Below are 14,705 nucleotides of genomic sequence, written 5' to 3'. Positions count from 1 at the left end.
ATACACTCTTAAGAAAATGCACCATCTAAACCAATAATCCTTCTACACCCTTCTTTCCATCTACTTTTTAAGGCACCAAGACAAATATAAATGAGGAATTAACTACTACAAATGCTGGAACTACTGTATCTATTAGGACATCCAATAACATAATTCTAGAGAAAAAGTGTATGGGTATCTATATTTGTCTTTGTGCCTTAAAAAGTGGATGGAAAGAAAGGTATAGAGGATTATTGGTCTAGATGATGCATTTCTCAAGAGTGTATGTAAAGGTGAACTATTAACTTGAATTTCCAAATATGAAAATAATCAGATGTACCTTATAGCATGGGCAGTAGATGATAAAGAAACCAAGGACATATGGTCTTGATTTCTCAAGTGCATCAAACATGATTTGGAACTTACAGAGAATGAAGGTGAATGACTAACATTGATGTCTTGATATGTAAAAGGTAGGTATTACTAAATTATTTGTCAAATTTATTCTTTCAACTTTTTGTAGTAATTAATATTTAACATTGTTGTATGTCTAATGTTCTTTGTTTGACATGGTCTTCATCTTGCACTTGCTGAATTATTACTAAATGTTGAAATTAGATGGTGTGCTAGGCATATATGGGAAAAGTGTAAGAAAGAGTGGAGGGGTGAAGAAATGAGAAGAAAATTCTGGCATGTTGCCAGGGCATCATTTGAGGTCCCTTTTACGTAAAACTTGATGACATGAGTCAGTTAGGACAAGGCATTGTGGAAGATTTGATAAAGTATAATAAAGAAGCACGATTTAAATTATATTTTAAAGAACATAGCAAGTGTGATGTGGTTGAGAACATGTGAGAGACTTTCAATAGTTGAATTTTAGTTATACTTTTGACTTTAAGATATGTTTGTAGAAAAATGTTAGAACTTCAACTGCTGGAACTGGTAAGAGTGATAAAGCATCTGATTTTACAAATGTTGGAATAAGAAGTCAATCAAGTGTAAATGCAGGTCCAAGTGTGACACCTACCACAACAGTTGTAAGGGCTGCAACTGTCTCAACATCTGGTAGAAGGTCTACTAGTGCTACATCAAGTGTTGTCAGGGCAGCAACTGCCTCAACATCTAGTGGAAGGCCTACAAATGCTTCATCAAGTGGTGTGAGGGTTGCAACTGCCTCAACATCTAGTGGAAGGCCTACAAATGCTTCATCAAGTGGTGTGAGGACTGCAACAACTCCATTTGGTACTTAACAATCAACTTATAGTGCAATTGGCCAAAAAAGAAAGACTAGCACAACTTAGAAGGGTAGTGCAACTCTTGGATATAAGAGACAAAGACAAAAATAAAAGAAAAAACAAATGGTTATGGTCTCTTATTTGGATCAGGTGGCAGTGTAATTGAGAGGGTATGTATTGTATCATTTAATTGCCTTAATTGATATTAGTTCATCTTTAAGTGATGATTTTTGTTGTTTTCTCATTCTGAAAATACTGATAGGGTGTTACATAGTGTTACATTGTCAAGTTTAACTCCTAGCAATATTGATCTTGGTTACAAACCCAATGGACTAAGGTAGAAGGAAAGAGCAACAGTTACTCAAAGGCAACTACGAGAGAAGAGTTACAGAAGCATTCAAGCCACAACTAACACCCATGCCACACCAAGCACTAATGTGACACATTATATTTCTCTTTGTTTAGCTTAATGATTTTATCCTAATTGACTTTATTTAGCTTAATGACTTGATCCCAATTGTTTTGGTTCTGTTTTCATTTTCGACTATTGTTAACTTGCTATTGGGAATACTTTATTTTCGTATATGAATCTGTGTTGAATGAAGTTAATGCCTTTGTTAAGTTGCTATTCAGATTTGTATTAAGAGGCTATTCTATAGCCAATGCAATCAACTATTGAAGTCAATGTCTTTGTTATGCCATTTCATTATCAAATAACAACTAATACTAATTAATACATCTTAAAAAGAACAGTTAGAAACCAAATCACAACAATCACAATAATAATGATATCAATACTGCTGCTTGATCCTTGTCTTCTATGTCTTCCTTGCCCTGAATTCGTTGATGGATTCTTGATGTTGTATTGTTCTTGGAATGTTGAATCATTTGCATCAGCCTATTGAAAGAATCCACACTTGTTACATTCTTCCAGGATTAATTGGTTTCCTTGATGTCTTAAGTTCAACATAAATTCCACAATAGCAACATTGAACCGTCATGGTGAATGTTGACACCTAATTTTGACCATCCACGATATGAATTAATCGAGTTTCTTCAATTTCAAATGATTTAAAATAGATAGTTTTATATATTAAAAAAATCAAAAAAAATGGTTTGCAAGTTATTTTTAAATAGTTTTGTCACTTTTTATATTTTTTTAAATATATTACATAATTATGTATATAATTAATATCAGAATGTATTTCAATATCATTTTGTATTTCAAACGCAAAATGAATACCAATAAGTTTGTATTTTCCTTCTTATAATGTATTCGTCACAATTTTATATATTATGGTTTCATCAAAATTATATGCTTTAACCAAATAAAATACAAAAATATGTCTTACTTATACAGTTATGATTAAAACTGTAGAGAGTATTTCACTTTAAAATTGTAGAGAGTATTTTTCTGGATCAGTTTGTAATTCAAAAATCAGGTTGTATTTCAATATCACAATTGTATTGTTTTAACCAAAATAAAATACAAAATATGTCTTACTAATAAAATTATGATTAAGACCTATATAATATAAACATGAATATACTGTAATTTGGTCATTTATAAGTTGTATTTTGAGTTAGCAGTTTAATTACAAAAAGGTATCTAAAGATAAACCACAAAACTTCAAAACATTAAAATTATGAAAAACAGTAATAAAACCATAACTTCATAACGTTAGAGGGGTTCCTTAGCAAAATAGACAATGACTAATCTATTTGAATTGTATCACTATCCTCAAAAGCTACGTTAATCTTGCTATGTCGTGGATGTGCTTCATTGTCACTTATAGCTCCGGCATCATTCTTTTGTTGGCTATAGTTTCAAAGAAGTGTAGTGTTGCTTCCAATTGCACACGCAAGTGTACGCGGTCGCACAAGTAGTATAGTGGCTCTTAAAAGAATCTGATTATCGAACCCAAAGGACTTGTCAATTAATTATTCTTACTAAATTATATTAATTCTAATTATTTATTTAAGGGGAGGATTCCAAAAGATGAATATATTAACTAAACTAAAAATAAAGATAAAATAACTAAAATCAATTAACTAAGAAAAGATAGATGTTTACACAATCAATGAATGAATCGATCTAGGATTATAATTTAACTAACAATCATGTTTAACATCAATTTCATCTACTTATTTGATTATCTAGTTATTGATTCACAGGGTTAAATGTATGATCATGGTCTCTCGACCTCTAATCACCTACGGTAAATAACACCATAACTACATCGTTGAGTGGGGATAGGATGGATTAAGTATCGAGCATTACGATTTCTTCATGTATAGTGACCAAGCATGGTTTCTAGGTATATCCCTATCCTAGATACAAATTAACCTAATTATTAAGAGAAAATCATGCTCCTTATATTCCACGTTCTATCCTCTTATTCCTCTCCCGAGTTCAATTCGGACAATATATTTATTTCAATGGTGATCAAGCATCAAAATAGTAATAACAAGAATATAAAAACAACTAATATGATAAACAAATCATGCCGAATCAAAATCATTAAACAATCATATTGTAAGTAAATATAATCCAAGAACGAGAAGTTTAACTCCACATAGACATAGAGCAATTACAACCCATCATTCAAAGAAAAGATGTAAAATAAAATAAAAGAGAAGAAAACAAGAAATCCTAAATCAAAAGTTAATTTCTACATTCATCCTCCTCCCCCTAATAATTATTTTTATGGACTATTTATAGATATAGAAAATCCTGAATAAAATAATTGAGTCCAAAACAAATTAGGAATCCAAAACCAAAATGAATTAGAATTTATGTACGCGTGAAACTGTTTCGTCCGCCGCCTTCAATTATTTTCGTTGATGCTTCCGTTGCTAGTGACACGAGGCAGGTCTTTTACGCCAATTCAAATTCTTTCCTTCAATGCACTTCATAGATATATTATATATTATTTTATTCAATTTAATCTATTAAGCTGCTTGCTTGATTTCCTTCTTCAACCTTTCATATTTAATTCGTTTTAGTTCTAAATTTCTTCATCTTCACACCAATTCAATCCTACAAATAAAATAGACAATTTAGTACAATCCATAAACTTCATGCTCAAAAAGGATAAATATAAATAATAAATGTAAGGCAAATAATGATTAAAAATATGTATTTTTGACCTCACATCATGTAGCGTATCTTAACTGTATAGAAGAAATCTTTTGTCTAAATCTAAGTACTTGTCCCGAATAGAAGAAATCTTTGATCTAAATACATAATCTACAGTTGTGTATTTGGAACTGCTTCCAACTTCATACTTAGCTTTCTTACAGAGATAATAGAAAATCACATCGATATGCTGAGAAAGTAAAAAATAAAGATGTAAATAATGTAACTACTAATCAACATTGTTAGGAAAGATAAAGATATATAATTCTTACCGAATTGTTCAATAAGTGTCCTTTGAAAGACAGATTGTAGAACCAGTTCTTATTATCTATTAGGACAACGCCAAAATTCATGGCCACAGGGATGTTAGCTCGATTCTTCTTGTAATGGTCTTGATCATGCTGCCTAAAAAGAATACAAAATGAAAAAAATATACAATTCAATGAAAAACATTCATTAAAGATAATTACTACTTTCAGCTAAGAAATACAAATTTATCAAGACAACTTAGATATAAGTTGCACCTAACAAATACTGATGTTGAAACACGAACAAACATTTTACTGAATACAAATAGTGAAATAGTTATAATGCAAAAATATATTGTATTTATTTCTCAACTACTTACTTTTCTCATGCTTTGTAAGCAGACCTTCTCGGACTCATGTACGATATGCATCCCACAAAGGTATATCATGATTTTCAGAAATTAAATCAAATATGAATGGGTGTTTTAGTTAAAAAATATGGGACTGACTTGATGAACTACCTAAAAGGGTTACAAAAAATTAAAGTAATACAAACTAATACTAATAATAATAAAAATGACTACAATAAGAAAGTTTTTTTTTAAAAAAAATTACCAACAAGGGTTATGGTGGAGTGGTAAGTACTCATTCATCCTTAACCAAGAAGTCTTGAGTTCGAGTCCCCTTGGGTACGGAGTCACCTTTGTGAAGGAGCGCTTTACCCCTCAATGTGGGACTTTTTAGCGCGAATCCAAATTTAGTCGGACTCCAATGTGGATACCGGTTCCTGGATGGGAAACAAAAAAAAAATTAAAAAATTGGAATACTATACCAGCAAATGATCCAAAAGTGGTCAGATACGGAGATGTATTATAAGGACCTGGACACCTATTCTTATGCGTAGGTAACATTGTCTGTTCATTGTTGATGGCAGTCTAATCATGCATGATTCTTTCTTCACTCGTATCGGTCTGGACATCGATAATGGTGTGATCTACCGTAATTATGATGTGATCTGCAATTATGATTGATTGTGGTGCGGTGCGGTGTGATCTAATTATGGTTGACTGTGGTGCGATGATACTCTTTATAGAATTGAGACTTGGCATGAAATGATCATCCAATTCAAACTGTAAATGTGTTGTCACGTTCATGGGATCCATAGACTGGATAGGGACTGGACATTGGCATTGTTCCTCGGCGTGTTCATGTGCTTTTTCAAATACTTTCGAAACTATTTTTTGGGGTACATTAAATGCAAAGTTTGGCTGAGGTACCTGGTAAGTTGATAAAAATATAACTTCCTTATATTAAATAAACCTAATAATAATACACATAATTTGTCTATAAAATTAAATAACTTACTCTTGGAACTATAGGCCTTGGATCACTGAATACAGCATCCACTTTAATCAGATTTCGAACGGGGGAGTTGAGACAAACAACCTTATAATATAAAAAATTATAAATGAAATTGATAAGCTAGAATTGAACATGTATTAAGAACACTGAAAATTAAAACAAATCTGTATATTAAATTCACATGAGGATATACAAAAAAAATTAAAATAGAGTACTGATATTTAATCAAAAGTACAATCTAAAACCTGACTTACCTCATGATCATCAGTTTTGAAACCAATGCCATATGGATTGTTGATGGTTTTAAAACCAACATAAAAGAATAAAAACACACGAACAAATGTTAATGGATACAACAATGTAAACTCCTTGTCCAATTCAAATGATAACGATTAATGGATACGTAATTGTAAAAATAAACTGTATTAAGATTGCTGATATAGTTTGATAAAAAAGGCTACATTTAAAGTATATAAATGTAGAAAATATAAAGATAAGAGGCATATAAAGGTTAATGGATATAAATGTATTGAGTAGAAAATACAATCTAAAACTTGACTTACCTCATGCTCAACAATTTTGGAATCACTGCCATCTAGATTGTTGATGGTCTTAACAGAAAAATAAAAAAACAAAAAACATATAAACAAATGTTAATGGATACAACCTTATAAAGGTTAATAGATTCAATTGTAGAAAATGTACTGTATTAATAATTCTGGATACAATTTGATCAAAAAAGGCTACATTTAAATTATAGAAATATAGAAGAAAAAAATATAATTATATAGTTCCATATTGAACCAAATTAATAAAAGATGCAATTAACTAAAAAAATACAAGTACCTCCAATTTCTCAGATTTCAATTTGTCTAACTGAACTACCTGCACTTGATTTGATGGAGATTCCGAAATTGAAGTAACTGGTGATCTATACCTCTCTTCATCATTTAAATTTGGGGAGGGGGGGGGGGGACTGTGATCATCAGAATGCCTGACCTGTGTTGTATTACAACATAATACATTAAAAACTAAGTGGTTAGTTAAAATACATTATATCATTGTGTTTGATTATAACGAACCTCCTGCTCAGTATGTTTAGAATTAATGGTTGTCAGAACAGTTTTGAAGTTATCGTTAATCAATTTGCGAATGTCAACAACTCTTGTTTACCCTGAAAATAGGACAAAATAATGTAGCTTAATAAAAATTAAATGTGCTAAAAATGTTGAAATATCCAATTAATGTATAAAAAGTTGAATATCTGACAGCTCTTTCAGCTAGACTTGCACTTCAGATTCGCTTGCTCTTGGAATGTCAGAATCCTTAGATGTTGTTTTAATTGGATTTGCAGAGACAGATTCAATTTGCTTTAAAACAACATTAGGTTTCTTCAGTACAATTTTAGATAATATCCTTTTTCACCGACTGTTTTACAACAAGATGAAGTTCTATCTTTTGTACAGCTTGTTTGGCTCTATCAGTCAACTGCTTATTCGTCCTTTTTTTTAACAGGCGACAGTGAAGAACCAACTTTCCTTTTTTTTATCCTTTACTATTAGTGGAGGAGGTTCTTGAAAATCATCGTCAAAATCTTTATCATAACTTATAACATCATCTAAATCATCGTCAGATGAATCAGAATACTGACTTTCTCCTTGATTTTCGATACCCTCCGATGGCAATTGCAATACTGCAAGTTCCCTTGGATTGGGTGTAATGTTCTTGAATTTAAACTGAACCAAACAAATTTTATTACTATTTATAATATTAACGATAATAAAACTATACAAATTGAATTTTATTCAATATATATCAATTGAATACCTTGTTATTAACATCACTGACTATGGTATTCATTAGTTTCTTGTATCTCAGTTTCACTTCAGCCGTCTGCCAGCTGAGTAACCTCGGAATGTGGTCATCAACCTTTTGAGCAACTTGGAAGTCGATACTTGAACTGCACACGTATAAACATACTTCAATGACAATTGACATGCCACCAATTCTGTAAAACGTTTTTGAGCTATCCAACTTCTTGCTCAAACTCTTCATCAACAAGTAGAATGTTTTTTTACCCCATGAAAATTGATTGTACATATCTCTTTCAACTAGATAAAAATGTAGTCTGGAAACTTTTTTGGTTTTTTTTTTCACCAGAAAAAATAACTGTTTGGATGAAGAATAAGATGACAAACTTCAAGCCATCCTGATCGTTATCACCCCACACTTTTCCTTAAATCTCTCCATTAGATCTATTTTTCAGATCAACTTAACACCCTGAAAATACTGATTCATCAACCTATTTGGTTCTTTTGTATCAAAATTGAAATATTTTTCATCACTAACACAATTTAATCCACTAATCAAAGCGAATTCTCTTAGCGTGAAACGAATAGATCCATTGATACATACATATGACAAATGCTTGACGAGAACTGCAATTGAGTTCTAAAGCCATGCAACACCTATGTATTTATCCATGTGCACAATATCTATGCATTTGCATGCAGTGATCAAAACAAGTGCTCTCACGAAATACCTTATATACATGCTCATGTAAATCTTTAATCAAGTCAGCGTTTATGTCATTGTTAAAGACACACTGAAAATGTGGAGCTTTTGTAGGATAATTTTTGACATAAAAATCATTTGCCTGCACATGTTCAAGTAAATGAATACATATTTGTATAATTATTGACATATAAATGTATTTAGAATAAGAGAAACTACAATTACGAAAATATGAAATACAATCTGAAAACTTGATACAAAAATTACTTATATACAAATGCATTCTGATTTATGAATATGAATCAGATAACAAATTAATATGAAAAAATATAATAAATACTGAACTCATACTAGTATACTAATAAATTGGGATACAGAAAGGTGCTGATAGAATACAATATATAATACAACTACGTAATATATGTATACAACTTATTAGGGACAAATATTTGAGCTAGTAGAATACAATATTTGTCATCACCAACCACACATACATGATGTATCTAATTTACATAATCATATTTGAAAAAAAGAACTCTTGGATGACTATAACAATAATAAAAAATAATCACAATTTCTAAAAAATATATAGAAATCTATGTTAGTGGGCTACATGATACACATTATGAATACAATTGTATGTTAGATAGAAAAACAGAAAAAATAAATAAATACAAATCTTGTTTATGTACATTTAACTTATACAATAAAAAATAAATATGCAAACACAAAATTAACTACAACTACATAACATTCAAAAATATTTTCAAATAATTTTGTGAAAACATAATTTAATACCTCTACATCGCCATAAAGTATTACTTCATCACTTTAAACTTGAACTTGTTCATCAGGATTTTCAGAACTCATAACTCTCCTTTTTTTTGGACTTCTCTCTTGCACCATTTTAGCCACAAAACCTACATTTTCGAGCAACCCTTGGGTAATACATAAATCAAACGAGGGAAATTCCCCAAAAATCTGAATCTTATTTGGTATACCTCTTGTAATTTTCATTGATTTAGACATTGTAGACAAACATATGCTTTCACCAAATCTAAAATCCTAAAAGCAAATTTTGAATTATCAAATATAAATGTATGAAAAATTACAGTTATAATTTTGAATTAACTAGTTTATAATTAAGTTAATTATTTTATTTCGTTGGAATTAAAAAAACTCATTAATTAATCTATATTAATTCGTCTCATTTCAATTTTTTTTAACCGAATTCACCAATTAATTTAATTTCAATTGACTATAATTGCAATCAATTGGGGCAAATTCTCAATTCCGATCTAAGCTCTATTCTTACCTCACCTTAATCCACCTGAGACCAAGTTTTGGGCATATTTTCTTCAGCTCAACCGGCCCAAATTTTACACTAAATCCCAGCAGCCCACTTTATTCTTCAATTCCAATTCCTCCAACCAGCAGACCCGACCCAATCCCTCTCTATTAGTACAAAACACAATCAGCAGCAACATACACACAGTAACACCCGACCCGACCATAGCAATACCAACCCGAACCGACCCGCTACTCTTCTTCTTCTCCGCGAAAGAACGACGATCCTACAGGCCCCACACTTGCGTACTCGTCTTCCCCAACCCAAAACCCTAGTAACAACCCTCACGCCCCCTTTTCCCCTTTTTTCAAGTTCGAGCCCGGTTCGCTGCCCTCGGAAAGGTAACAATCTTTTCAGTTTTAGTTTCTTTATGAACTAAAGATGTTGCTGTTCTTAAACATTTTAGTGTCCAACCTTAATGAAAGTACAAAGTTGTTGTTCTAATATTTGAATATAGCTAAATATACATATGGTGTGAATTGTCTAATTCTGTTGCTTCATTCTTCCTTATTTGAGCTCATTTTGTTAATCATGCTTATTTATTACTCGTCATCTTGAGTCCCTTCTACTTGAATACCGCTGAACCAGCTTGTTGCCATCTCTTTAGTAACATGTCTTAGCTATTTAGATGAGTTCAATAATGTATTAAATGGATCAGACTAGAGGTTGTTTGATTGGAAATTTCCTTTGTAATGTTGTTGTTGCCTGTTGTTGTCATATTTGTATGACGAGCAACCTTTATTTAATTAAAGATTCACAAATTCATCTTCACACGTCGGCTGCCTTGACTACATATGCACTGTGCATCATGCTTCTGTTCTTGTTCTCTCTTTGTACATGATAATTACTTCATTGATGATGGATATAGCAGCTTGTTCTTTCAACTCTTTGTCACATTCCTGTGATTTGAGTGACTTGCTGACTCTTTGTTTATTCTAAAATTTAACAAGTTAGATTTCATTTTTTCGTGTTATCACCTAAAGCTATCCAGTTAATCCATACTAGTTTATGATCTGTATTTGCTATGAATGCATAGCTTTGCTTTATTTATTTTTCTTGTTGAAAACTCAGACCATGAAATTCTCTAACTTGATCTGTTTGAATCTTAAATGATTCATGCTTTGGCTGCCTAGCTCCGTTTTAATTTTTTCATGAGAAAAGTTTTGCATTGTATATTGAAAAAAGTCTAATTTTGTTCTTTTCTTTGATTTTTTATATATGAACATGAGAGTTATGTCGATAGCTTCACTTTAATTTTGCATAATAGTTAGTTGTTGTTTAAGCAAGTCAGCTATATGAGTCAGCTAAATGCAGGAGAAGAGTGTTATGTTCTACCCTGATATATGTCACCTAGTCGAAAAATATGATTGGCTTCTTAAGTGTAATTTTCCTTTCTTAATAGCTTGTTGTTTACTGTTTCTTTAAGGAATAATGTGATTGGATTTTATTTACCCATAGCCTGTTAAAGTTTGATCATGTTTGTGATTTTACCTTTTTCATCTGGTAAATTTGTTCATTTTTAGTTAGGCATTCAATTTTGTTACAATTGATTTCCAGAATCTTTCTTCCTTTCAATTTGAATCGCTCTGTTAATTCCCTTTCTTTTCTTTTGTCGCATGTGACATCGTCCGAGTCCATACCATTACATTTGTAAATATGCTTATGTTGCCATAGATGAACCGTTCATCTGTTACAACACATGAGTAACATGTTACTACAGATGACCATTCTGGTTGTCATAACACATAGTGACATATGATAATTACATTGAAATTTCTACCAACATATGACTCCTCTGTTGCAACATATGACACTTCTTTCAACAAATGAGTTATTTGTTGGACAACTGAATCGTCTATATTTCTACCAATATATAAACAAAATGCTAACAAAAAGAAGAACAAAAGCAACAAAAAATTACTTTTCACTGAACAACAACACATACACATTTTCCAAAAATTAGGTTTTTTGGATTTCTCATTTTTCTTTTGTAAATAAGAAATAACAGGTCCCATTAGACCATAATTCAATTTTCATATCTATAGAACAATTTCTTGTTTATTAACCCAAGAAAAGATCCTACTATCAATAATGTGTTGTTCGCAATCCTAAATGTTTTCAAAAAAATAATGGCTTACCCGTTTGAAGAAGAGTGAGGATCGACGACGGCGTTCAGCTTTAGACAAAGTGACGATTGGTGATAAAGAAGCGGAGAATGAGAATATCTAATCTAGATTTCAATAAGCTGTTAATGGTCGATTTTTCAAGGAAGAAAAATGTTGGAGAGACGAGAGTTTTGAATGATTTTCTTTACTTTTTATTCTAATTAGGTTAAAAAAATAGTTAAATTTGACCCTCCTTGATTAAAGTGTCAGTAAAAACAAAAATAAAACTTATTCGACACCTTTTGATCGAAGTGTCACTAAGAAAATCTACTCAACTTATTTGACCCCTTTTACATGATTTAGACTTGTGAGTCACCTGAAGTTCACCAGTTGCAGATGTGGCATCAAGGTCAGAATCTTCTGCGGCGAGCGTCGATATTAAACCATAGCTGCGGAATCAGGCAAATCATTACTGGTTCAGCGTCATCTTCGAGCCCAAGTGTGTCTATATGGAGGCGCAAGAAAGAAATGGGGAAAGAAGGTTTAATGGTCGCCAAGGAGCTTAAGCGCTTGCAGTCCAACGCCGTTAGGTTTGAGCGGTTTATGAAGTCCCATGTTTCTCGTCTACTCAAATCTGACCTCGTCGCCGTTCTTGCTGAGTTCCAAAGACAAGATCTCCCTTGCCTCTCCATGAGGGTAACAATTTGAATTTTTCTTTTTCCTTTTTCTGCTACCAAGTTGTAACCCCTTTTTGGTTATAAAAATTGATTATTGTACAATGTAGAAAGGAAATTGAAGAAAAAGATGGTGCACCACTTGATTCCTAGTCCTTTTAGGTAAATAACTCAACTTTCAATCAAGTGAATCATTTAGTGTTTTTGTAGTATGGGTGCCAACAAATAATATTATACTAATTTTAGAAAATATGTACATAAAATATCTAGTTTTACAAAGAGATCACGGGTTCATGTGCTCCAATTTTTTGCTATAAGTTCGCCACTGGGTTTGTTGCGTATTGGGAATAATGTTATCTTGTTTCGTTCAGAAGTAACTGTTGTAATGTCTATGTATTGTTGTACTATCATACTCCTTTGACAAAATGTAACATTGCGTTTCACGATGTTGAACACGTCTGATTCCTGCTTGAAACATTATCAATTATACTTTGATGGTTAATTCATCTTAATCAATAGAAATGTGATGTTCAACTTCTTATATTTACTTCCCGTTGTCCACTTTAAGTGGTAATTCTAGAGTAGATAGAGAATGTTTGCCTAGTGCTAGTCCCTTTCTTTAGCTTATCTGGAGATGGAAGTTATCCACTCTCATTAATCATTTATTTAATGTTTATATTGCTGACTTTTACTCTTAAATTTTGCAGTTGTATGAGGCTGTGCGCAAAGAAATATGGTATCGGCCAGACATGTTTTTTTACAGGGATATGCTTTTCATGCTTGCAAGAAACAAAAAGGTAGATGAAACAAAGAAGGTATGGGAAGATTTGAAGAAAGAAGGGGTGCTTTTTGATCAACATACATTTGGCGATCTTGTCAGGGCTTTTCTAGATGGCAGATTACCTTCAGAGGCAATGCACATATATGATGAAATGAGGCGCTCTCCTGATCCTCCTATGTCTTTACCTTATCGTGTTATGTTGAAGGGGCTACTTCCTTACCCCGAATTGAGAGAAAAAGTGAAGGATGACTTTCTGGAACTGTTCCCGGATACTGTAGTTTATGATCCACCTGAAGATCTATTTGATGAGGAGGAGTGGAGAAAGGAGAGCGATGATGATTAGAATATGCTGTCGACTCTGATTTTCTCAATGGCATTTGAATTTTCCTCTGGTCAAGAAGATAGTGGAATGGTAAATAGGGAATGCACTGACAGAAGATCATGAAATTGTTTAAGCTGCTGAACTGATGGGTGTTTCTGCCTTTGAGAATTTGAAATGTGACCCACGAAGACCGTGGAATATTGGATGTTGATGCTGGTATGATCTTACCTATGATATCTAAATTGAAGGTTGGTTGAATGCGTCTGATGAAGCGGATATATCATTTTCTGCAATTTGTGTTGGAAGAGAACCTGCCGACGTTCTTGGTTTCTCCTTATTAAGGTTTACTTTGATCAAAAGTTTATGAATTCCTGTCATTGTCAGTGATTATCACCATCTCATTCAGTTATTCTTATGAGATGGTGAATGTTTTGTTAGGATAAATGCTCCACCAAATAAATTAATTAATATATGGGTTAGTCATCCAAATTATTGGTTTCGGTATCCTGGTTCTTCAGGGCACTCTGGTTTCTGCAGTTCTATTCTTGAACTCTAGCAATATTTCTTATAGTCATACCATGAAATTGACTTTTGATCTCGACGTGTTTGAAGTATCAGGCCATGTGATCATTGGATAGCATATTTTCAAGGCATGTCTGTCTACATTTCCTGCTGTCATCTCTTGCAGGGCATTTTGCTATATACTCTGTCGAAGTATTCTTACCAAAAAATTGTCGCTTCAGTCCCATCAATCTTGAAATTACACTTGGCCAAATTGAGCAAGAAAGTATAGTCTTCAGATAGAGGAAGCTACTCTATTCTATAATCACAAACTGCTAGTTTCTCTGAGATTTTTCTTTTGGGGTTTTCAATATGTCAATATTACATATTTTGTTGCTATGAAGTTTTTGCTTCCAAGATCGTACCTTGGCCATCAAGCACCATAACGTCAAATGGAGAACATTATTCATTTTGAGGCACCTATTTGTTCGTCTCGG

The 14,705-nt window shown here is 32.3% G+C and overlaps 2 protein-coding genes and 1 pseudogene across 3 annotated transcripts in view; 2 read left to right on the top strand and 1 right to left on the bottom strand.

Annotated features, from left to right (window-relative positions):
• The window catches only part of LOC125837667 (copper-transporting ATPase PAA2, chloroplastic), an 87,547-nt gene that overhangs the window by 42,640 nt on the left and 30,202 nt on the right, over window positions 1-14,705 (top strand). The window lies entirely within an intron of this gene.
• LOC125837693 (uncharacterized) lies at window positions 4,385-9,506 on the bottom strand (annotated as a pseudogene).
• On the top strand, window positions 12,278-14,211 carry LOC125837679 (pentatricopeptide repeat-containing protein At1g62350-like). The gene is made up of 2 exons (XM_049516762.1): window positions 12,278-12,626; window positions 13,312-14,211. The coding sequence occupies exons 1-2, from the start codon at window positions 12,327-12,329 to the stop codon at window positions 13,726-13,728; spliced, it is 717 nt and encodes a 238-aa protein (XP_049372719.1). The 5' UTR covers window positions 12,278-12,326; the 3' UTR covers window positions 13,729-14,211.

This window comes from Solanum verrucosum, unplaced genomic scaffold (assembly GCF_900185275.1).
Source record: "Solanum verrucosum unplaced genomic scaffold, falcon-dt-bn FXZP01000133.1, whole genome shotgun sequence".
Lineage (NCBI taxonomy): Eukaryota > Viridiplantae > Streptophyta > Magnoliopsida > Solanales > Solanaceae > Solanum > Solanum verrucosum.
This window is presented reverse-complemented; position numbering and strand designations above follow the sequence as displayed.

What these genes read in the sequence shown, in the direction of transcription:
- LOC125837679 (XM_049516762.1), top strand. Translation starts at nt 12,327, where the DNA reads ATGTGGCATCAAGGTCAGAATCTTCTGCGGCGAGCGTCGATATTAAAC. An exon ending in TCCCTTGCCTCTCCATGAGG is followed by an intron (nt 12,627 to 13,311) that starts GTAACAATTTGA and finishes TAAATTTTGCAG; the next exon opens with TTGTATGAGGCTGTGCGCAA.